Source organism: Belonocnema kinseyi, chromosome 7, assembly GCF_010883055.1.
Source record: "Belonocnema kinseyi isolate 2016_QV_RU_SX_M_011 chromosome 7, B_treatae_v1, whole genome shotgun sequence".
NCBI classification, from domain to species: Eukaryota; Metazoa; Arthropoda; class Insecta; order Hymenoptera; family Cynipidae; genus Belonocnema; species Belonocnema kinseyi.
This window is the reverse complement of record NC_046663.1, coordinates 35,943,574-35,969,348: the sequence shown is the minus strand read 5'-3', so window position 1 is coordinate 35,969,348 and position 25,775 is coordinate 35,943,574. Positions and strand designations below refer to the sequence as shown.

The 25,775-nt window shown below is 29.6% G+C and overlaps 1 protein-coding gene across 1 annotated transcript in view; it reads left to right on the top strand.

Moving 5' to 3' along the window:
* Positions 1-25,775, top strand: part of LOC117177421 — a 164,437-nt gene that overhangs the window by 101,537 nt on the left and 37,125 nt on the right. The window contains exon 4 of the mRNA XM_033368093.1: positions 25,030-25,156. Within this exon, the coding sequence (XP_033223984.1) occupies positions 25,030-25,156 (127 nt within the window). The remainder of the gene's footprint in view (positions 1-25,029; positions 25,157-25,775) is intronic.

Sequence of the window (25,775 nt, the reverse complement as noted above, 5' to 3'; positions counted from 1 at the left end):
GCTACAAGCTATCTAAGGATGGTACTATAGAACGCCACATCAAGGTAGGCCTAGTGGCGCCATCTCTTGGTCAGGCCGGAAACTTATCAATCCACCCTCGTATGTATATCACTCGAAAACTTCTGGATTGTAGGAAGCCTGATAAGGAAGGGTTCGTTACTTAAGAAACAAAACAGTAAATATGAGAGAGATAAAAATATGATTCACCAAAATTGGATATAGATCACAATATAACATTTATTCTTTTGTTTCTTTACATAATTAATCAATCTTTTCTAATAATGTGCCAGTCTATGAATGAATTTTCTTTTCTTTATCTTTAATTATTTTTAGGAAAAGTAAGTGTCCAATTTGAACAATTTTCTAAAGTTTATGTCTTAGAAGCTATCTTGATAGATACATATAACCATATGCTAGCCAGATATTCTTTTTTGTGGTTCGGAATCCAACTTAAACTGTAGGTCTTTCTCCCACAATGGAAAACAAATTTTCTAAACTATTCTTACAAAATGGCTTGCTATATGTTCGTTCCAATTATCGTGTTTGAAGTTTTGGCGACCCTTATGTTACTCTACTTTCCGAATGTAAGCCTAGGTAGAGATAATATTGTCTTAAGAATATTACAACGTAATTTAAATAAGATAAAAATTTTTTTAAATTCAAATTCATTTGTTATCAGTCTCGCGATATTAAATAAATCACTCTAAACTTTTTGTCATATACGGATCAAAGTAAATAATATATGGGTATAGCATCTCGTTTTTTCTAATTAAAAAAAATAGGATCGAGAAAAAGTCAAATCTAAAAGGATTTACGAGAAGAGTAAAAAAATGAAATGAACAATATTCATGTTGCCTTCTTCTCTAAATTTAACTAAATTCATCCCTAATTTAATCCTTTTGCTTTTTAATGAGAAAGGAAATACCGTATATCATTTGATGATGGTTTGTGATGACATAAATTGGTTCTTGTTTTCTCTAAAAACTACAATTATTTAATTATATAAAAATCAATAAATGATAGAAAAGTTAGGAAACAAAGAATTGTTTTCCGCAAAAATGATGAAAATTCTCGATTAGTTTACTTCAATGATTTGAAACAAAGTTAAACTATAGGTCTTCCTGTCATAACTGAGTTTTGGGGAGATGTGTGAATGAATAGAGGAGGGATACAAGGAAAATGCAATCCCTGAGGTCTCAAATTTAATCTCTTCATACAGCTAAGTAAACAATTAACCAGCTTCGTAGAAAACCTGGGATTTAAAGAGATTTCTTCTCAAATTTTAATTCGATTGTGTAAAAAATGAATGAAACTGTGTTTCCGAAAAAGATTGGCTATAGCATTGAAGAAAGACTGGAACCTTTAGTAAATTAATGCATTAAGTTTTTATGTAATAATCAGCTGCATGTGAGACTTTGGATCGCAAAAAATTAAATATTAAATTTACAGGTTGTTTTAAATTAATGCTCTAGAGGATTGTTTACACGAGGTTTTAGATGTTCTACTATAAAATTCGCCGTAATTGAGCGGCGGCCACCTACTGGAGCTTCGTTGATTTCATTTGGGTTCAGTTTAGTAATCGTGCCGCTTCGCATGTTTATTTTCACCCGTCTCTTACCGTTATTCACATTTCTATATATTCCAGCAAAATCATTATTCCTCCGCATTATTGCGAAAATGTCACCATTGGATGTTGACAATACATTTTGTTCTTGGGTTGGCATAGGCCCATACTTGTTTACTCCTGTTTTGATTAAAAGTGATTCATCCCTAGGAAAGCTGTATCTTCGAAAATCAAATTTTAGTTGCGGATTTCTAACGGAAGTAAGCCGAATGAATCTAAGTTGTTCAAATCCATATTCATTTCCGTCAGAAGAAAAAAGTCTTAAAGAAGACGCCATGGAACTGTTAGGAGTATCACTTCTTGAAAGAAGAGGCCTTTCAGGAGGAGACCTGGACCTGACAGGAAGAAGAGGTTCGGCAGAAAGAGGACTTTCAGGTGAATGTCTTTCAAAGAAATTAGAATGTCTGTCTGGAGGAACACCAGGAATAGGTTCGCCATTAGGTAAACAATCAAATTGTGAACTTAACTCTGCAAAAAAAGTGGATTACATTTTTGAAAGGAAGTTGGTAGTTGACCCATGCTTTAATTTGTACCTGATTTGAATTTCAAAAATCTTGTCAGGAACTGTTTGGATTTTAGTTAGCTTTTATCCCAAATTAATAAAATACTTTCAATTTCTAAGAAAACAACAAACAAGTTATGGCCAACAACACCCCGCTGACATATGTATTCGAAGATAAGGTTTTTTCCAACAGCTGTAAGAAACTCTACAAGAAGCGAGATTTAAGTTAAGAAAATCAATTATTACGAGAACACAATTTTTAAACTGTGTAATTAATATGTGAAAGGCATCCGAATTTGCCCATATTCCAAGTAGGCAAATCTAACAATATCACGCAGCAATGGCCTATATCATTAGATAAGAAGAAAGAAAATTACTAAATTTGTTTGAGCAGAAGTTTCGAAAAGTAAGATAATTTGTGAAACCAAGCTTTTATAATTTTTTTCGTGCAAGTATTACATCATACAAATTGTTATTTTCGGAAATCTTAAAATGTTTCTCAAATTATAGATATAATATTATACTATTATATTCACCAATAGAATTAAGAATGATTGCCAACGTGAAAACCAGAGCATAAAAGACTATCATGTTTTCCAAGTGGAGGAGAAACTGATTAATACGTTTCTGCAGAATCTTGTCAAGAGTGTAACAAAGGAATATTCTGATGCTTAATTCTAGATTTTATTATATATCATATAGTCCTTATCTCAAGATAAAAAGCATCATAAAATCAAAAATATCTGATTGAGAACGAGTTTCGAAAATTTATATTCTGAAGATGTGCGAAATTGATGTTTGATCAAAATGGATTCTTTGCGAGATCAATCTGAATTATTACTCTACTTGTAAGCTATCTTTAAAAAGTTAATAATTGTCAACGAATTTGACACAGTTATTAAGTTTCAAAGCCATTAATCGTTTTTAATTATTCATGCGGTGATCCTCAAGATAATTTTTAACGGTGATGTAAGTTTATTGCTTCCGAGATTACTTAAATCTCTAGCAAGTGGGCGCCGAAACAGTAATAATACACATAGTACGAAAAAAGAATTAAGATTTAAAATACCCTTATCACAATCAGTTACATCTATAATACTATTCCCGTTTTTAAGACTAGTTCTACCTAAATTATTATTATTAATATTTACCTAATTTGAATGGGTAATTTTTATAGTAATTTTTATAATATTTTTTATAATTTTTTATTGACTATTTTAACATACTTGATTATAATGATATTCTCAAACTCGAGTATCCTAATTCATTTCAGACCTTACATTTGAAAAATTTTTTTCATGTCAGAGGTGAAGGGATTAAAAGATTGCGAACTTAAAATTTCAGCTTGTAAGCCACTCTCCGTTATCTGTATTTTATCAGAATATTCATCATCCAACTTAAAACGTTTGTTCGCCAGATCATATAAGTTCTTCATTATTCTAATAAATCTTGAACTCACGCCTAAGTTATGAAGTTGATTCTTAAGCAGAGTGATTCACATATGGAAATGTTCTAGTGACCTCGACAAAAATTGCATGAAGATATCTTCCTTTCTTTTGCATGATATGATGGGCTAATGTATTTAAAGTAAATATATTGTCCATGCACCTCCTGTCTCCACGGAAGTCGGCATGATATTCTGGTATTATGTTGCATTCATCTTCACTATGCTCTAATCTCGAAGAGAGAATTTATGTAAACATTTTTGGTACAGCGATCGGACAATTATTATTATGATTTCAATGGTCTTGTTTATTATAAAACATGAGCGTCTTGCATGAATAAAAATCTTATGATCGACAGTGCGTGGATGTGAAACTAAATTTAAATGATTTGTCGAAGTGATGATGTTCAAGGTAGGAAACGGTTTTTTTAATGCCGATATTTGTTAAAGATTTTTTTAAGGTTTTATTATATTTCATATTTTCCTGGGAATTCAGAGTATTCTAATTACATTCAAAGTTTGTTGATAGATCAAGTTATTGTATTTCTTTTTTAAAGTAACAAACTCTAATTTATTCTTTTTATTAAAATTCGTATCCGTAGCATACCTTAGTAGTCTCACTGAAGCAGACTTGGCTTCTGTACATTAAATATCAAACTACAGTTTGTTTACATAATTAGTCTTAGATAGGCACAACTTGGTACTTACCATATCACATTTTTTTCTTAGGTGAACGATGCATAGTATGAATCTTGCTTCCAAACAAAATATTTTATTGGTGAGCACGTACGCTTATTGGTTAGAATACTAGGATATTAATCCAAAAGAAAGAGTAGGATTAGTGAGTGGTGGCACATAGTTATAGCATAGTAAACTTATATATCGGAGAGTAATACCAAAGCTTCAAAATTGAACCAAAATAGGTCAATAACACTGCTACCTGTAGATGAAACAAAGTTAACTTCGCAGGATTGTTGCTAAATGATCTACCATAGATTAAAATAAGATTATTAGTCTCCATTAAGTTTACTAGTTTAAGGCCTTTCGGGTTGTGCGATGCATCCAAGCTATTGCTTTCCCTGTCTACGTTAGTAAGTAATAAAGAGTGACATAGATTCTGTCCGAGGTTACCTACTCTACAACTCAAATCCTCATAAATGCATATTGTCGTGTTAGCATACTTAGGTAATACGTTATTTTTTGTATCTTCCCATAACTCGAGTACATAATTAATGTCAGTAGCGGGTTTAAAATAACAAATTCCAATTAAACATTCATATTCAGTTTTAAAAATTCGAATCAAAATCTAGTACTCTCATTTATCAATTAAATGGCATTAAAAATTCGTTTTTCTAGTAAAAGGGGCCAAGCCTCCAACCGTTTTACCTTTCCAGTAATTGTATGTGGCACTGGAACCAAAACTAAGGGATTCATTCATATTAGCGGGGTCGAATGGACCATTATACATTAAAATCATGTTTCAGCTAAACCTGCCATGAATAGAGCTTTAATGTCTAGATTTTATTTTTAAAAGTTACCATAATCATTTCAGTTCCAGAAGCGACATTTCGTTGTATCACAGGCTCTAACTGAGGTAGTATTACAAGCCGGTAGTTCTAAGTAGGATTTTTCGAGTGATGATTGCTCATTTTGTTCCTTTTGCCAGCATTAAAAAAATTATGTAAAGTTCCGGACGAAGGAAAGGATTCCCTGGAAGGAGTCGATGATTGGCTATTACCTGTAAGTGCACCGTCCTTGTTGGTATCTGTAAATAAAATGGTAGGTAGCTTCGAAATGGTGTCAACATCGTATATTTTGCCATAAACATAAAGAATTTCGTGTAGCAGTTAATCTCTGATGCCCTTATTTTTTGCTTTTTTCAAGAAAGGGAAAAGTGTTTTCCTCTCCTTCTGCATTTTTGTAGAACTCCTTACAGAGTTCTAAAGTTCTTATCTTTTAGATTCTTCACAATGGTTAAAAGCAGTTTTTTTAAATAGCAAAGTTGGATTAAAATGGGACGATGGCAGCCGTCAGATTTTTTTGCAATTCGCTTAACCACTTCCAAATGTACATGTTCCAGGGGGTCTTGAGGTCCTTAGGGATGAATTTTTTTATAGCAGAGTCGACTTTCTCATTATCCCTTTCTACAATATCAAAGACGACCAGATTATTTTTTCTGATCTCTTTTTCCAAAAATTCGACTTTACAGTCCTGTCCCCAAATAATTGATTTCAGTTCGATTTATTCCTTTATCAAGGTTCTCTATTCTTTTATTGTTGACAGAGGCCATCGATGCCTCTAGCGACTATAATTTATTCAGCAGGCTAGAAAACTGCTTTTCCGATAATTCTGTCATGCTGCTCTGATTGGATTTGAGCACAATTAACCAGAGGTCACTAAAGTAGAATCAATTTAAGAAATTTTCTGCAATGTTGTAGAAAAAGAACGAAATAAGAGGATCAGGTCCAATTTTGTGTAGAGCAAACACTACTTTCGCAAGATCAGTTTATATACATCGGTTCAAAGAACTTTATACAAGGCCCCTGTCATTTACAACAGTAATGCACATTTTCATAATTGAGCTGCCGGATCAATTATGGACAAATAAACATGTTTCACCGGTACTGGGAAGCCCATTGAGGCTTTCAAAAACCTTTTCGAAATTTAATTTTTAAAGATTATATCTAGATGTAGAATTTCATTTCGTTTATCGAACGAATTTTGAGCTACTAAAAACTTCCAGCATGGAAGTTGTTAAAATCAGTACAAACAACTTTTTTGTACAATTTTAGCCCAATCGAATTGATATTCAAAAAATTATTAACGTTTGAAGTCTTTAGCGGCTAGGCGATTTGTGCGCGGACTGTAGTGAGAGTCTCAGAACCGATTCATAATACAGATCATTGGTGCCATAAATAAAAAACTAATCAAGTAATCAAATAGTATTAAAGGATAATGAATAAATGAAAAATACTGCATAATGTCAAATAAGTGATTCATTTATTGCTATACACAATAGAATGTTTCTCTTTTCGAGACAAATTTCAAAAGCATAAAATCTCTGACAATTTTCAGTCTTACTGTTACCAGGTTTCGTTTCGAATAATGAAAAAAATATATGTTGACGCTCTGTTATAACATGAATGAAAAACAAATTCACTTTATTGATTTTTCACTTTTTTTAATTGCGCGAATTTGATACATTGGAAAATTATTATTATAATTAGATTTTTATGTTTTGTTTTGCTTTTGCACGGGTTGTCTTAAAACTAGAAATATTCTCATGTACATAAGATTAAATGAATAAATTATTTTACATTGCGCAATATTATTTACTTATTCACTTATAATACTTTAATATTACCTGATTACTTGGTTAATTTTTATCTTTGGCGCTAGTGAACTGTATTATGAGTCGCCTTTGAGACTCTCGCTACAGCCCGGGCGCGAATTGTTTAGCCGCTAGTGACTTGAGACGTTAATAATTTCTTGATTAAAAGTTGGAATGGGCTAAAATTGTTCATGAAACTTTTTTGTACAGTTGTTAACAAATTTCTAGCTAAAAGTTTTTTTGCATAAAATTCGCTTGATAAACATAACGCTTTAAGTTACAGAAGTCCGAAGTGTGCCTCGCATCAGAAAAAAATTAACAACAACTTTTTAAAATAAATTTTTTATCTCTGTTAATCTTTCAGTCAAAGGACATTTCGGACTACATTTTCTAAAAATTTTATTGAAAAAGACTAAAAACTGACTGACTAAACACAAGTTGAAGTAAAAAACGAACTCAAATGGATTTCTCCAAAAATGTCTGCTTTTTGAATACATCTACATATAGCTTGAAAAATTGAAATTTGGATTTTTTAAAAGCTTTTAGGGGGGAGATACGAAAACGATTTCAAAACGTAGAGAAAATAAAACCAAATACGAAAAAGCAGCTTGTAGCTATTTTGGAAGGTGGCTACCTTCTTTTGAAATGAGATTTAATATATTTAACACCCTGTTTAACATAACCAAATGATAAAAAAATATGATTTTAGTAGAAAAGGCTGTATTTGGCAAAGCAGGCTACACTCTCAAACTATAAGCATTATGTTTGATTGCTCTATATTACAAAAAGATGTTGCTGTCACCGTCGTTACTGCTGTTTCACCAATTTTGAAAAGGACCTCCAAGGGAAGCCTCTACAGCCTCCTACAAGATTTTTAGCCTCCAGATCCTCATACGAAAGCCCGCAGAGCCTGCCCCGAGGACCTCTAGAATCTCCCAAAAGAATCTCCATAGTCTCCAACCCAGGTATCTGGAGCCTTCGACGAAGGCGGCAGCCCCAAGCGGCTTTCGATCTACACCAAACTCAAAAGGTAGAATTTGGAACAGCCCCCCTTCTATACGGTAACCACTAGTCTAGGAAGACCTTAATTTTGGTGGTTTGGAATTCACCTTAAACTGTAATTCCACCTCCCACCACCAAATAAGTCGCAGAGGATGTGTAAAGGAATAGGGAAGAGGTACAAGAAAAATTTAAATCGTAAGGGGATACATTAGAAACTCATATTCTAACAACATTAGGGCATTGACGAAAGACTGAAACCCTTAGTTGATGAATACATTGCCTTGCTCATGTAATTAACCCAGTTACAAGTAAGTTTTCAGTACAAGATTGGATTACAAACCATTTTTTATAGTAGTTTTACATTTGTTTAAGTTACTGGTCTAGAGGATTGTTTATATCAGGTCTTCGGCGCTCTATCATAAAATTCCCTGTGATTAAACGACGAACACCTACTGGAATTTCATTGATTTCATTTGGGTTCAGTGTGGTAATCATGCCGCTTTGCATGTTTATTTTTATTCGTCGTATAGCGCGATGAGCGTATGTATATATTCCAGAAAGAGTATTAGAACTCTGCACTATTGCAAAGACGTCACCATCGGATGTTGACAATACAAATTGTTTTTGGATTGGCATAGGCCGATACTTATTTCTTCCTGTTTTGAATAAAATTACGTTATCTGTTGGAAAAGTGTATCCTCGAAGTTCAAATTTCCGGCGCGAATTTCTAATGGAAGAAAGCCGAATAAATCTAAAATCAAGCCCACATTCATTTCCGTCAAAAGAAAAAAGCCTAAAAGGAGAGGACGCTGAACTGGTGGGAGGATTCCTCCTGGCAAGAAGAGGCATTACAAAAGAAGATCTAGAGCTGGTAGAAGAAGACTTCAATCTGGCAGAAGGAGACCTAGACCTGGCAGAAGAAGGCCTAGACCTGGCAGAAGAAGACCTAGACCTGGCAGGAGGAGAAGGTTCGGCAGGAGCAAGAGCACTCTCTGACGAATGGCTTTCGAAGAAATTAAGAGGTCTGCGAAGAGGAACACCAGGAATAGGTTCGCCATTAGGTAAACAATCAAACTGTAAACTGAGCCCTGCAAGAAAAAGGAGAGGATTACATTGTTTTAAAGTAAGTTGGTACTCCATTATTACCTATGAAATCGATCCACTTATCACTATTTGCATCAGGGGATTGATAAAATACTTACTAGAAAAACTCGACTAGTAAGTTCTAGTCAGGCGACTTTAGCCACTGTTTAGATTTTATATTCTTAATGGTTATCGAAACTATGTACGTCTATTAAGGCCCCAATCTTGGAGTTAAGCCGAGCTTTAGTTGGCTTCTGATTAGAATCAAAGAACCAACCAATTCTAAATACGAAATGTTCGGTGCTTACTTATTTTGCGTTCCACTTTACTGCAATATTTTCAATTCCCACAAAAAATAAATAATTATGACTAACAATATGCTGCGGCAGTAAGCAGTCGGCGATACGCTTTGTTGCAACAACTCTAAGCAGTGCTACACGACACATCGCTACTCTAAAATTAAATTTACTGATTGTCTTATAAAGGATCTGATTATTAGTAGAATTCAAAATTCAAGTCTGAAATATTCATTATTACAAGGAAAAATACAGATTTATCAAACAATATAGTTATTATGTGCAAGATGGTCGAACGAGCCAATGTGACAATACTGAGAAGCCAGAAATATCGTACAATAATTGTCTATTTCATTAGATGAAGTTTAAAATAGTAGAACAACTTATCAAACCAAGTTTTCATCATTTATCTGGTGCAAGTATTACGTTGTATAAATGATTATTTGCGAAAAGTTTAAAAATATTTTTAAGATTATATATATATTATATTTACCAATATAATTGAGTATGATTGCCAAGTTGAAAACCTGAATATAAATGACTACCATTTTTTCCAAGTAGAGGAGATACTAATTAATATATTATTGAAGAATCGCGTTAACAGTGTAATTAGGAATATTCTGGTGCTTCATTGCAGATTATATAAGAATTTCTAAGTCGTTATCTCACAGACAAAACGCATCATAGAACCAACAAAATCTCATTGCCAGAGAATTCAGGGAATTTACAGCAGTGATAACATTTGATGAAAAATGATACTGCGTAATTACAATTAGATAAAAATGATTAAAAAGTTCGAGTTTCTCAAGTTCGTCTGTTGTCGTTCTCATGATATTTAATGCAAGACTCTGAACCTTAATTAGTCTTAATTATCTTAACTTCTTTGCTTTTTAATGAGAAATTAAATGCTGTACATCATATTATGATGGATTGAGCTGACTTCAATTGATTTTTCTAAAATTATAATTAATTGACCAATTAAAAATCAAAAAGGGATGGAAAAGTAAGATAAAAATAATTGAATATAAATTCAATATAAGTGTTTCAGGGTGGCCTCTAAAAACGAAAACAAAGTTTGTTCTTTTCCCGTTTTAGAAACATTCCAGGTTAATAAAATTGAAAACCTAATCTTTCTACCTGTAAAATTGTTTAATTCAAGTATTAAGTACTTAAAACGAAGTTGAGTGTGTGTTGGTCGTGGGGGCAGAAGCTTTAGACCCACTTTGTCTGATTGAGGGTTAGATTCTCGCCTCGCACTCGGGAAGAGCTCCAGCGATCGGGGATGTTACATCCTGCGAAAGTCTTCAGGGTCTCCAATGAGGTACTCCATAGTTTCTAAGTAGAGCCTCAAATGATGCCCTCCAGAGCCTCTCATGATAGCTTCCAGAGCCTTTCATGAGGGCCTCTATAACATCCAGTGAGAGAATCCAGAGTCTCCCATGAGGGCCTCCATAGACTCTAATGATGGTCTCCAGAATTTCTCATAAGGGCCTTCAGAGCCTGCAATAAGGGCCTTAATGTCCTCCAATAATGACCTCCAGAACCTCTCATGAGGACCTTTATAGCCTCTCATGATAGCTTCCAGAGGCTCAAATGAGGGCCTCCAAAGTTTCATTTCATATTTTATTCTCCAGTAAGATTTTAATTTTTAACAAAAAAAGATTTGAATTTATCCAAATAAGACTAAGTTTTAAAAACGTATTTTAAAACAAAATCATCCAGAGCCACAAATAAGGGGTCTTAATAACCTCGAATGATGGCCTCTAGAGCCTCTCATAAGGGCCTCTATAGCCTTTAATGAGTACATTTAGAGTCTCTTCTGAGGGCCTTCAGAGCCTCCAATGAGGCCCTTAATATCCTTTAGTGATGACTGCAGTGCCTCCCATGAGGGCTTCTTTAGTCTTCAGTAAGAGCATCCAGAGTCTTCAATGAGGGTGTTCATAGCCTCTAATAATGGCCTTAGAATCTCTATTGAGGAACTCTATAGTCTCTAATGATGGAATCCAGAGGCTCTCATGAGGGCCTCCTAAGTCTCCCATGAAGGCCTCTGTAGCCTCTAATGAATGCATCCAGCGCCACCAACGAGGGCCTCAATAGCCTCGAATGATAGCCTCTAGAGGCTATCGAAAAGGCCTCTATAGCTTGCAATGAGTACATTCAGTGTCTTCCATGCGGGCCTTCACAGCTTTCAATAATTGCCTTTTATAAGTGCCTCTGTAGCCTCCAATGAGGGCCTTATAATCCTGCAATGATGGCCTCTAGAGCCTCTCTTGAGGGCCTCTATGGGTTTCATTGAGAGTCCTCTATAGCCTTGCACGAGGGCCCCCAGAGCCACCTATGAATGTTTCCATAGGCTTCTATGAGGGCATATAGTGCCTCTTATGAGGGCTTCCAGATCCTCCAATTATGGCCTCCATAGCCTCCTAAGAGTGCCTTCATGGCCTCCTACGAAATGAGGAATTATAAACAAAATATTTGAAACTAAACAATTTGAATCTGAATCGTTTGAAATAGGAAGCCTTAATTTTTTAAATTGTAGAATGCTAAATGCAAACTTTCAACCGTAAAATTAAACTTGTTTTATTAAAAAAATTATAATTTCTGATTAGAATTTACAATTTTAATTTTAAAGGAAAGGTTAGAAATTATCGTATTTATTCCTTTCCCAAATTAAAAGAGAACATTTTTTGTTTTTATGAATTTTATCGAGCTGAAAAAAAGAAAATTATGGCTTTGAAGTATTTTTAAAGAGGTTTGACAATATTTTCAAAGATTTTAAACGTTTTTAAAATGTTCTAAAAGATTTCAAAATATTTCACAAAGAGTTGGGATATTTTAATGGTTTGAATGAATAGAAATATTGCAGAAAGATTTCACAAATATTTCAAAGATTTCATAAAGACTTCAAGGATTTAAAAGATTTTTTATCAAAATTTAAAAAGATTTTACGAAGGTTGTAAAAGATTTTAAAATATTTAAAATATTTTATTGAGTTCTAAGGAATGCAAAAGGGTTCACAAATATTCCATACAAATTTCATAATGATTTCAAATTCAAAGGTTTCAAACAGGGTACGTTGCACCAGATTTCATAGATTTAAAAACATTTAAAAATAATAAATTGTTTAAACAAACATTCTTGTTTATGTCGGCAGTGATGTTTAGTGATAGAATATTATTTTCCGATATTTTTTATTAATTTTATAAAGAAATTATATAAATAAATGACCAGTGTGGATATTTAAAGACAGAAAGAAATAGTTTTTTCTTCTAATTTTCCTCAAATAATGTCGCCAGTGATGTTCAATAATGGAAAATTATCATCCGATATTTTTTATTAATTTCGCAAACAATTTTGTAAACAAATTTTTTCTTTGATACGTGTAAAACAATAGAACATTTTATTAGTACATTCAGAAAAAAAGAAAACGTTTTGTCTTTTAATGTTGTACAAATTTCCATGTTTAACAATTCTTAAGAATACTACATTATGAAAATCGAAAGAAACAATTACCAAAAAATTACATCACTGGCAACATGCTTTGAGGCTAGTTGCGAAAAAACGAATGTTTTATGCCTTGAAACATCCACACAAGGTATTTGTTCACATAATTTGTTTATAAAATCAATAAAATATATTGAATGATAATTTTTTATCATTAAGCCTTACTATCGACATCATTTGAGGAAAATTAGGAGAAAAAAGGATTTTTTCGACCTTCAAATGTCCAAGTTAAAAATTAGATTATATAATTTGTTTGAAAAATTAATAAAAAATATCGTATGATATTTGCGCACAATTAAACGTCACTGGAGACATCATTTAAGAAAAATTAGAGGGAAAAAAGATTTCTTTCGGCCTTTAAATATCCACACTGTGCATTTGCTTATTTGATTTGTTTATAAAATTATTAAAAAATATCAGATGACAAAATTTTATTTTCGAGTATTATTTTTTTCGATAAAAGTAAGTAATTTCAACGCAAAAAATCACTTTGCACACAGAGAATCCATAGTTTAGACTATTTGTTAAGTTCATTTGTTTATAACAATTAATTTAACAATGTCTTTTTTTGTTTCGAACTACCTCCGTGCTTAAAGTCTGGCAATGTCGGTCACAACCAAAATGTTCACGAAGATAATTTAAAAAAAAACGAAAAAATAGAATGTTTCTTCAATCTTTGCATTTACATCAAAGTTTAATTATAACAAAATAGAAAAATCAGACCACATAAATCTCTTTGAAATTTAGCTGTGTTTTTCTGAAAAAAATCCAAAATCAGTTAAGAAATGCCTGGCACAAGTTATTTTGAAATTATTTGTCATAAAAAAGTTTGTAAAATTTGATAATTCTAGAAATGTCAATAAAAAAATAGGAAGCGAAACGTGTGAAGATGACATGAGAATCCCTCTTGCTAACCTCGTTTCTCGTTAAGCATACTAGGCTCCTGACAAAGGTGCGTGACGCGTGACCGACTTTTACAGTGGAATCGGATCGAACATTTCGGATATCCGGTTCCCTCCCCCTATTCTTTGTCTAGATTGATCTTCTCTTCGTTGCGGGTGCGGTCTGTTATACGTGATAGACATCACTCTTTGTTTTTTCGTAAAAGGCATTTATTCTCAAACTACTATCAACGATCGTAAATGTCCAATCCATCAGTCAAAAATTGAGCCCGAATTCCACAAATCGTCTCAGTAATTTCGAAAATCCTTAAAATCGATGCAAACTCCTTAAAAAATCAAAATACTAGCGACTAAATTTGGACCACAACGAACAAACAAAAAAGGTCCTATTGTAATCTGAAAGAAATAATAATTTTCGGACAAAAGTAAAAAAGAGGGGAAAAAATGAGAAGACAACCAATCACATATCCTTCTTTTTTTTTATTGCATCTTTTTTATTTTTATGACTATAAAATTACCAGAAAAAACATTAAAAATAAAAAATAACGATATTACGAAACGTTGGTATTATAAGTTTATTTTATTTTTTATTTTTATTTTCAATGTATTTTTTTATTGTAATTTGATAGTAATAAAAATAAAAAAGTCGAAAGAAAGAAAAAACGAAGGAAGGGGATGTGGTTAGTTACCTTCTCATTTTTCTTTCCTTATTTTATTTTTGTCCAAAAATTAATTTAAAAAATTTTTTAGATTATAAAAGAAGCTTTTTCGTTTGTTTGTTGTGGTCCAAATTTGATCGTTAGTTTCTTGTTTTTTAAACAGGAGTTTGCATCCATTTGATTATTGGACGTTAAATATGATTTTTATTTGAATTTCAATCTAATATAAAATTTTTAAAATTAAATCAAAAGGATCAATGCCAAAATCAATTTTTTATAAATAAATCAAAAAGCTTTTAAACCTATCTGTTTTTTCCTATGTTTCTATAATATAAAGAGGCGCATGATTATTATTTTGTTGTTTCACGAAATTTTTAATTTAAAATCTAAAATTAATACTACTAGATAATTTTTTTATTTCATACTGTGTAATAAATCAAATAACAAAATAGAAAGGCATTGACAATATATTCTATAAATGATATCTGACATAATATCTGTTTAAAAGTCCTATCATTTCAAGTAAAAATATTACGATTTAAAAAAATTGATAAGTTTTGATTCAAATTGCTAAATTTTGAACCAAAAGAATTGATTGTCAATCAGAAAGATTAATTTTCTATCAAGAAAGTAGAATTTTCATGAAAAAAGTAAATTTTTTAAAGACTTTGAGCTGTTTTTCTAACCAAAGGGGTTTTCTATCAATAAATTTGCAACCAGAAAGTGAAACTATGAACTAAAAAAGATGAATTTTCAACATAAAATGGAATTGTTAAACTTTCAGTAAAAAAATAATTGATCAAAAAATGTAAAAAGGTAGTTAAATTTTCAATCGAAAAGATGAATTTTCAACTTAAATTATGCATCGTCAATCAAAATAATGGATTTTTATCAGAGAAGTTCAACTTTCAACCTGCCCCAGTTGAATTTAAAAAAATGAGTTTTCCGCCAAAAAATTAATTTTCTACCAAAAAAAAGAAGAATCTTCAAGACAGAAAAAGATTAACCTTTAACCAAATACTTGAATTTGCAACTAAAAAATCAATTTTAAACTAAAAAAAGATAGTACAACCAAAAAATGTAATATTTGATAACTAAATGAAAAAAGATTTTTATTTTAATTTGGACAAATGAGATTAATTTACAAATATTTTCAAATTATTAGAATTATTCTTAAAACTTTTAAAAGTCTCCAAAATTTACAAAAAATGGCTCCAAATCCTCCACCTTTTTTCGCAATTTTTAGATTTTAGAGTAATTTTCAAATATTATTAAACTATTAAAATTATTCTTAAAACTTTTAAAAAGTCTTAGAAATTCACAAAAATTGGCTTCAAATCCTCCACCTTTTTTCGCAATTTTTAGAAACCTTAAATTTTGTTTAGAAATTAATTTTTCAAAATAAAAATCATTAAAAACTATCCCAGGAATCCTAAAAATAGTTTCTGATTTTCTTGAAATGTTTAAAAAATCTTAAATAACTCCGGATTTTTACCTTCAAAATCTTAATATATTGACATTTTACAAAATTTGGAAATATTTTGAATCTCATGAAAATTTTTTATTACTTTGAAACCGTCCGAAATTCTTAAAAAGATTTTTTTAATTCTAAAATATCTGCACTTAGTTTTACTTAAATTTTTCCAGTTTTTTTTTAATATCAAAAAACTTAAAATACTTTGAAATAATTTTGAATATTATCTTTGAAATTAATTTTGTCAACTAAAGAATGAGATCAAATTTTCTTGGGTGGATTATGAAAATTTTTTATTCTTTTGAAACCTTTCATAATTCGTAAGACCTTAACTTTTTTTTAAATCTTCACACATCTGCATTAAAAAAATTGCTTTTTTCACAATTAAAAAAATCTTATAAATTTTGTGAATTTAAAAAAAATATTCTCTTAAAATTAATTTCTGAAATTTAAGTATCTAATTTAATTTTTCGATTAATTTAAAGAAGATTTAAGAAATTTTATTTTGGATAAATTCTTTAATGAACTGCATTTAAAAATTTTCTCAAACTTTTAAAATTGTGAATTAATTTTGAATGTTTTAAAATCTTTAAAATACTTTTTAAAACAATTCAAATTTCTCCTAAAATGCAGAAAAATCTGTCATAATTAAAAAAATTTGCTTCAAATATTCCAACAGTTATTTTGCAATGTGTAGAAACAATTTTAAATGTTTCTAAATTTTCTCTAAAAATTTATATTTCTAAATAAAAATAATAAAAAATTCTGCCAGAAATATTAGGAAAATTTTTATGTCATCTTGAAGCCTCTCGAAATTCTATTAAAGGTTTATTCTAAATATCTACAATTTGCTTAGTCTTGAATTTTTTTTTGAAGTTTTAAGTTCATTAAAAATAATTTTTTTTAAACATTGTAAAATGAACAACAAAAAATTTAAGCAAAATATTAAATTTTTTTTATAGTTTAGAATTCTATGAAATTATTTTGTTGTCTTTTTAAATGTGATTTTTAAATTAATTTATTTCAAAACTTACAAATTCTTTTTATTCGCTTGAAAAGTTTTAAAGTTCTTAGGAATTTTCGATTTTTTTTTCAAAATCTTTAAACATTTAAAAAATTTTCTAAGAATCTTAAGACAATTTGCTTATTTTTTTTGGAAATGGTTCAACATTTTTAAAAGACTAGTAAATGTCTTGTAAAACATAAATTTTGAAATCTTTTGAAATAGTTCAGTTTTGCTAAAACAATTTTAAATCCTGAAAATTAAAAAAATTGTTTTAAAATCATTCATATTCACTTTTGACATATTCCGAAACCTTCAAAACTTGAAATGAATCCTTAAAAATAAATTTTAAATAATTTCATATCGAAGAAAGCTTTTTGCTGGTACCCTCCACTATTTCATTACTAGTAATGAAAAAGTTTCTTTACGTGAACCGGCATCGAAAATTAGGATATTCTAAGTTTTAGTCGATAATATAATTTTTTTTATTATTTTGAAAGGTGAATTTTTTTACCAATTATAGCGTGATAGCAAAATGTAAAGAACATAATTATTATCCAATATTCAAAAATAATTTACACCTGAAACATTCACATTTATCTTTAATGTTTGGCAACATTCATAAATAAATTTAATAATGAAATAAAATCACTTATTTCGAAATTTTTATTTACACAATTGATGGTACATAAAATTCTTAATATTTATTAATAAATAAACAAACTTAAAACAGCCCATGAAATTCCCGGCTTCCAGTTCCAACGAAGAAAGGATAAACCGTTTGAAAAGTAGATTTCCTTCTTTATTTATTTGATTGAAAGTTGAAAAGATGGAAAGTTAGAAATAGGGATTTTTGCTCAGCGTACAATCTATCAATGTAAATTTTTATGCAGTGAAAGAATCAATTGGCTCCACCTCACAGTTTCGTCGAGTGTTTTTCTTTGCTTCTGCTTTTTCTCCTTTAACATCACTCATCTTTCTTTCTCGAGACCTTGTCCTCCTTATCGTCCTTGCAATCCGCGTACAAATCGTCCGATAAATCTCGCAGTATGTATGGCGCAATCCCACGTACATAGTACGTGGGATTTCATCACCTTGGCCTCACCTTGTCCGTACCCAGCCAACCAAAAATGAATGAATAGCTAAAAATCAAGGTGAAGAAGTGGGCGCATAAAACGATAACGACCTTTCCAAGCGCCAATTTACTTCTGTTTTCATTTCTAATTATAGTATCTCAAACATATGGTTTATGCCACTTAAATGCAGGGTCAACGGATTTGTTCGAATTAGAGGTATCATTGAAAAATTTATCCTTTCTACAAAGCCAAAATGAAGGCTTCGTGTACATTATTTACGCAGATTTCAAACTAGGATGATACACATATTTTTTGCTCGAATTTTCATCTATTTTGCCCGGCAATTTGTTTGAAGCAACAAAGAAATATATTTTTCTGAACAAAAATTATATTTAGAGCTGGCCGAAGCCCCGCATAAAAAAAAAAACATTTTTGTAAGTTTCTTTCAGAATCGTCAATATTAGCTGAATTTAGTTGAAGCTCATTTTTTGTCTTTACAAATAGCCATAGGATTTGAATTTTATAATATTTAAAAATATTTCAAATTTAATTAAAAATTTAAATTTAAATATTATATTTTGGAAAGATTTTGAAATTATAATGACTTTTTACTCTTTAAGAAAATGTTTAATATTTTTTGAAACGATCTGAATGTTTCGTACAATTTTGAAAAATCTTTCATAATTTTAATAGTAGCCCTAAAACTTCCAGATTCTGTTGTTGACATTTTTTCGAAATGTTAAGAAAATTTTTTTAATTTTCTTAAAAAATTAGGATTAAAACATATAAAATAATTTAAAATTCTCTCAGAATTCTTAGAAAAAAACTCTTTAAAAATTCTAAATATTTTTAAAACGATTTGAATTTGTCCTACCATTGTTTAAAATCTTAACAAAATAAAACTGTGGCCTTAAAACCTTCCAGATATTGTTGCTGACATTTTTGGAAATATTTTAGAATAGTTTGAAATTCTCTTTAAAAATGAATATTCAAGAATGAAAAACAATTTTAAATTTTCCCATACATCTCAAGAAACTTTTTTTAGTATCTTCAAACCTTTCAAAATTCTGAAAAAAATTTGTTTCTAAGTTTTAAATATCTGCCCTTTGTCTTATGGTTTTCAATATTTTCGTAAATTTCAAAAAAGTTTTGAATTTAATTCATAACTTAAAAATATCTTCTAAAATGATTTGAGTTTTGCCGCAAATCTTTAAAAATACTGCAAAATCAAAAAAATTGCCTTAAAATTTTCCAGATTCTTTTTTAAAAATTTTAGGAAATTTAAAATCTAATTATGACTTTTTGCTTTTTTTGTGCATGTTGTATTTAATTAATTAAATACTACCTTATACCGATAATTAGATGTATAATAAAATGTTTAAGAAGTTTATAATTCTTTTTTGTAACTTTTTCTTAAAGTAGAGTGAGAAAGTCGAGGTTTTTAAAAAAATTTTCCAACTTTTGATATTATTTTAAATTTAAGTAAGGTAATAATGAATAATTGTTAAAAAATACAATTTATTTCTTTATAATTATTTTTAATAATATTCAATTTGAATCATGCTAGAAAATTATGAGTTTTTCTATACACTTTGAACTGTTAGTCTAGATTTTACTTGGAGTTAGTTATTAATTACATTAGTATATAACAAATTATTTAAATAAATAATTACTGTTTACAACTATCTTCTTCTATATTAATGCTAGATAATTGCAGTTTCTTTTGAAATGTTAAACTTTATTCCTACTTTTTACATAGAAAAGTAATAAATAATGCAAGTTAACAAACATTGTTGTTTGAAAAATGTATTATTGTGCATAAATATTTTTTCTTAGATAAGTGCTGAAAAGTTGTGGTTTTACCTGAACTCTGACACTTTTTGTCGATTTTTCACTTAGTGAGGTAATTATTAATGCAAGTTAACAAACTTGCTAATTTAAGCAATTAATTATTGTTTATAACTATCTTTTCTTAGAGTAAGGCTGGAAAGTTGTTCTTTTTTCTAAAAATTTTAGTTTTTCTTTGATTTTTTGGTTAACAACAAATATAAAGTGAACCTCAACAAGAATAATTTCTTATTATTTAATTGAATAATTTTTTAAATTAAAATGAATTAATTGAAACGAATAATTTATCATATGTAAGAGAGAATAACAAAGAAAAATGGTGTTAAATATGTTTCTCTTTGAAGTTTATTTATTATTTGTTCATAACTAAAATAGAAAGGCAAAGTTAAACGTTTCAGAAAGACCGAAATTTATTAGCGCTTATATCCAATAAGGTTGTTATAAACAATAATAATTTGTTAAAACCAATATTTTTATCAAGCTGCATTAATTATTACCTCAATAAATGAAAAGTGGAAACAACTTTGAATATGTAAGTGAAATTTAATTTCAATGCATAAATAACAAGTGAAGTTTGCTGGGAACATTAGAAATGATTCTTTATTTTGAAAAATTAATTCTAAGAGAATATTTATAAGGAATTACAACATTTTTTTGATCGATAAATGATAATTTAACAATTATTAATTTGAAAAATAATCGAGTATGTTTGAAATGTATTTAGAAGTTTCAAAAAGATTCCAAAATAATTTAAAATGTAAAAAGATTTCAAAATGCCTAGAAAAACTAACAATATATATATATATTTTTTGAAAAATTAATTAATATTTTCAAAATTAAAAAAAAATCATCTGGATTATGTCTGAAGTATGTCAATTTCTTTCAACAACACTACTACAATCTAAAAATCATAGGAAAAATTCGAGTTTTAAGATAATAATGTTGTATGCAGTTGTTGTAATGTTGTAATGCGGTATGCAGTTTACTGGCTTTTAAATAACAAAATTCCAATTGAAACGTGTTAAAAGCTTCTTTTTATGCGCTCAAATTATCGATTTTCAAGTGAAAACATTTTTATGTTCAAGAGTTTGAATTTTTTAAATTCAATGGCTGGGATAAATTCTTTCTCAATTGTTCAATTTTCATTTGTATCTAAAAAGGAAATGAAAGTAAACGCGAGCAAAACGTAAAACTTTGCGAATTTGAAGGCTGGTTTGGCCTCCACCTTTGCCATAAGTCGTTGGGTGATTTTTGTCAAGCGAAGCTTATTGGCTTCCTGAGCTCTGTATCGATGTGCGCGCTGTAAACATGTGTACGCATTTGCGCATCATGCATGTCAGTGTTCTTCAAGTGTTTTTGTTGACGTACGACGTGATAACTATAAACTTTCCTTAAAGTAGTATAATTTTCTATTTAAAAATCAGTATAATAGATTTGGAAAACGACTCAAATATTTCTCGCAATATTGCGTTTTTTTAGCATGACGCCACGGTCATGGAAGGACCGTTTCAGCCTTTTTTCCGACAGGGCTTTTTACATTTTCAAAGATTTTAGAAAATATCTAGGAAAAATTCGAATCTTTTTAGAATATATTTAAAAGCCTTGAAATTAAGTTACAAAAGGTTGAAAATTTGTAAAGATCTAGAAAAAGTTAAAACTAATTGAAGATTATTTAACATCAAAGAAATAATCTTCTTATAAATTTAAAAGGTTTTAAGATAGGATGTCTCTAGTCGGCCGAACATTCGGGACGGCTGGCCAAGCTTATGGAAAATATTGGAAAATTCATATCGAATTACGGGAAGAAAAGACTCTGCATTCAAGAAAATGAAAAACACTTTTTTGAGATTCCTGGGAGAATTTTAAATTATTTTTTATTTTAAAACATTAATTTTTCAAAAAAGTTTAAAAAAATTTCAAAGCATTTATAAACATGCCAAAAATATCTGGAACATTTTAAGGAAATTTTGTTAATTTTCAAAAATTAAAAAAAAATTTAAGGGAAAATTTGAATTGTTTTAAAACATATTTAGATATTTTGAAAAGCTTGAGAATAGATTTACAATTTTTAAAAACTTTTCATAGCATTTCTAAAAATATCAACAACAAAATCCAGAAAATGATTTTTTTTTATTTTCTGGGAAAGTGAACTATTTGGTTGCAAATTCATCTTTTCTGTTGATAATTTGTCTTTTTTGTACAGAATTAATTTTCTTGTTTGAAAATTTAACTACTTGTTTCAATGCCTACTTTCTTAAAAACATTCTTTTTATTAGTTACAGATTCATTGCTTAGAGCTTGAGAATTTTGTTGTTGTTAAAAATTAATTTTTTAACAGAAAATTTGACTACTCTATTTTTAGTAAAAAATTAACTTTCTTATTGAAAATTCATGTTTTTGGGTTTAACATTAAACTGTCTCGTAAAAATTGTCTTTTTTGCTAGTAAATTAAAACTGTTTTTTTAAATTTTTTCTTTTGGATTAAAAATCTTATCATTTTTGTATAAAGCGAGCGAAAGTTCAACTATTTGGTTATAAATGAATTCTTATTAGTTGAAATATAAATTATTCTAATTTTTTTTTAGATTTCATGTATCGAATTGAAAATTCAACTACATTGTTCAAAGTTGAGCTTTTGTGACTAAGAATTTAAGTATTCGACTTCTAGTTAAAAATTTAACTATTGGACTTTTATATAGAAAATTAATTTCTTTTACCCTGAAAATCCAACTGCTTGTTTGATAACTAACTTTTTTTGTTGAAAATTTAAATATTTTGTTAAAAAGTTTTTTGGTAGAAAATTCAAATACTTTGTTGAAATATCAAGTTATTGTTCAAGAATTGAACAGATTCGTCGAAAATTTAAAGAACAGGTTGAACATTCATGTATTTTGTTGATAATTTTTTTGGTACGAAATTAATTTTTTATTGTTTTAAAATGCAATCACTTAGTTGAATGTTGAACTACTTTGTAAACATTATTTTTTTAGAAGAAGATTAATAATTTTAGCTGAAAATTCATCTCCTGCGTTAAAAATTAATTTTTTTCAACATCCATCTCGACAGTGAGGACTTCCATGCCTCTAAATGATATGCAAAGTACTTTGCGAATCGATGCAAGGGACGCGCATGCGCACTTACAGAGATGCTTAACTTTGCGCACTGGCAAAATAAAAATATTCTTTAAAAACGTGTGTGTCTCGGAACGCATAGTAGAAGTGGAACTTCAAAAGAATATTTAAGCAGAGTGAATTAATAGAATTTAGGGAATTCATAAAATTCATGGAATTAGCCGAATTGAAGAAATGAATGGAATGAAATGAATACATGGCATTCAAGGAATTCATGGAATTTACGAAAGTCATTCGATTCGCGGAATTCAGGGAGTTCACAGAATTAATGGAATTCACGGATTTGAGAGTTCATATAATTCATGGAATTGATGGAATTTACAGAATCCATTGGATTCACGGAATTCTCTGAATTTAAGGAAGTCATGGAATTTCGTGAATTACTTGATGAAAAAGTAAAAATAAAAAAGTGTTAACTAATTTTCTCGGGTGGTTTTCGCAAAAAATATCGTGTGATACACGTACGCACAGGCGATAAATACTCGTGTGATTGCAGCATTTTCCTTCAGCTCTTCGAAATCGTTGACATTTTTGCACTCTCTTCGCTAATGCGCTATCCTCCGACTCGTGCTTCAAGCCTGCGGCTCATGCTGCAAGTTTCACATTTTTGGGAAATCGCCTATTTTGTGTACTTGTATCACAAATAGTAATTTTTGCTGCTAGATAAATTTCCCAGCTAAAGATTTAATTATTTCATTTTAAGTTAAAAATCTAATCTTGAAATCAAGAAATTCAATTATTTTGTTGGAAATGGGTGGATTTTCAACAAGCCCTTATCTCCGATTAATTTGAAACTCGGAATACCGAAGTATTTTGACGCGCTGATCACGAACATAATAGTGAAAATACCGGTAAATTTTTATTTGTATGGCCAAATCCCCCCCCCCTATTCAAAAATTGTTTGTAAATTTTTATTATTGACGGAAATAAACGCAAAAACATGACATTTTTAGTGTTTTGGGGTTTAGACCATCAAAATCAAATTTTCGGGTATTTTGACTATTATATACGTGATCAGTGCGTCCAAATACATAGGTATACGAAGTTTCAAATTAATCGGAGGTAAGCTCTCTTCGGAGGCTTATCCAAATTCGTCTTTTTGACTTGAAAATCTATCAATTTGGTCAAAAATGCAGCTATTCCGGTTTAAGTTTAAGCACTGTCGTTTCAAAATTCGACCATTTGGTTAAAAAGTCAACTAATTCTTAAGAAAATTAAACTTTTGTTAAAAACTTATTTTTTTGTTGGTTGAAAATTGAACTATTTTATTTCAAATATCATTGTTTTTGATAAAAAAATGAAACTGTTTTGTCGAAAATCTGTTCTTTTGGATTATAAATAATTTATTATTATCATTTACATGAATATGCGACTATTTGTTTGATTTATTTTCTTAAAGTTACACTATTTTTATTGAAAATTTAACTATTTGTTCTAAAATTTAATTATCTTGATAAAAATTCCGTTATTTTTTGAAAAGTCAACTTCTTTTTATACAATATTCAACATTGTTGTTGGAAATTTGTATTTTTGTATAGATAATTAATGTTTTTGGCAGAAAGTTTCTTGGTCGAAAACTTTGGCTAAAAATTCAACTCTCTCCTAAAAAAGTATTCTTTTTTATTTGAGAATTAAACTGCTTCGGTTGAAGTTTAATCATTTTTTTCTTCAAATGTTAATTTTTTTTGTAGAAAATTTCACTATATTATTATAAAAATAATATTTTTTCGAAAAAAATCAAACCGTTTTGTTGGACACTTGTGCTTTTGGATTGAAAATAATTTATTATAATTCTTTAGTTAATACTGAATTTGTTTCGGTTGAAGTTCCTCAATTTTTTTTCAAATTCGACCATTCAGTTGAAATTGTAAATAATTGTTAAAAAATTAACCCATTTAAAAAAAATTCGTCTCCTCTTATTTAAAGCTCAACTACGTAGTTGTTAATGAAACTATTTAAATATGAATTTTAATTTTTTTGTTAAAAATGCAACCATTGAGTTAAAAAGTCATCAAAATATTTTAAGTTTAGTAGCACACAGTCATAAAATTTCTTTTGCTGGCATATCTCTAATGTTTCAGAATTTAAAAATATTTTTTTAATAGTACTATTAATGGTTCCTGATGAAATATTATTTCCTTTTTCTGTAGGCTATGGACACATAGCACCAAAAACTCGGAATGGGAAGGTCGTAACGATATTTTATGCCATATTGGGTATACCTCTGATGCTCCTATGTCTTTCCAACATCGGTGACATCATGGCATCTAGTTTCAGGTAAAACTTTTTACTACATTTTCATATTCGGATTTACGTTTCTTCCATAAAAAAGTAGAATCGTTTTCATGCTAAAACGTCTATGCGCAGAGAATAACAATTTTCCGATTTAAAAAGAATTTCATTCATATTTCTTTTTAAAAACTTTTTAAGATTTTATTGATCGAAATCACGTATGCGGCTGATAGTGGAAAACCTCAAGAAATTTTTACTTAGATAACATCAACAATATTCTGTATGGAGAAAAGACATAAAACGTATTCATATTTTTCCATGATTTTGTAGTATTTTTTTCATATTAAAAATTTTGCTCTTAAATATAAAAATACTTTAGAAGCCACGTTTTCTAAAAATCTCAAATTTGTATATTTTAAAAAGCTCTCATCGTAGAATTGTAGTTCTTAGACAAAAATTATACCATAATTTTTCTTAAAAAAATAGTAATTTGTACAGGTTTTGAACGCCAATTTTATCTTTCAAAAGACTCAAGCTAGTTCATTTTTTTTTAAACAGTGTGCGGCAGGGGGCTACACGGCAAAAGTGACACTTTGATGGATTAACTTAGAAATTTTAGGGAGAGGGGGAGGGAGTGGAAGAGAGAGAGGGAGAGGGAGAGGGA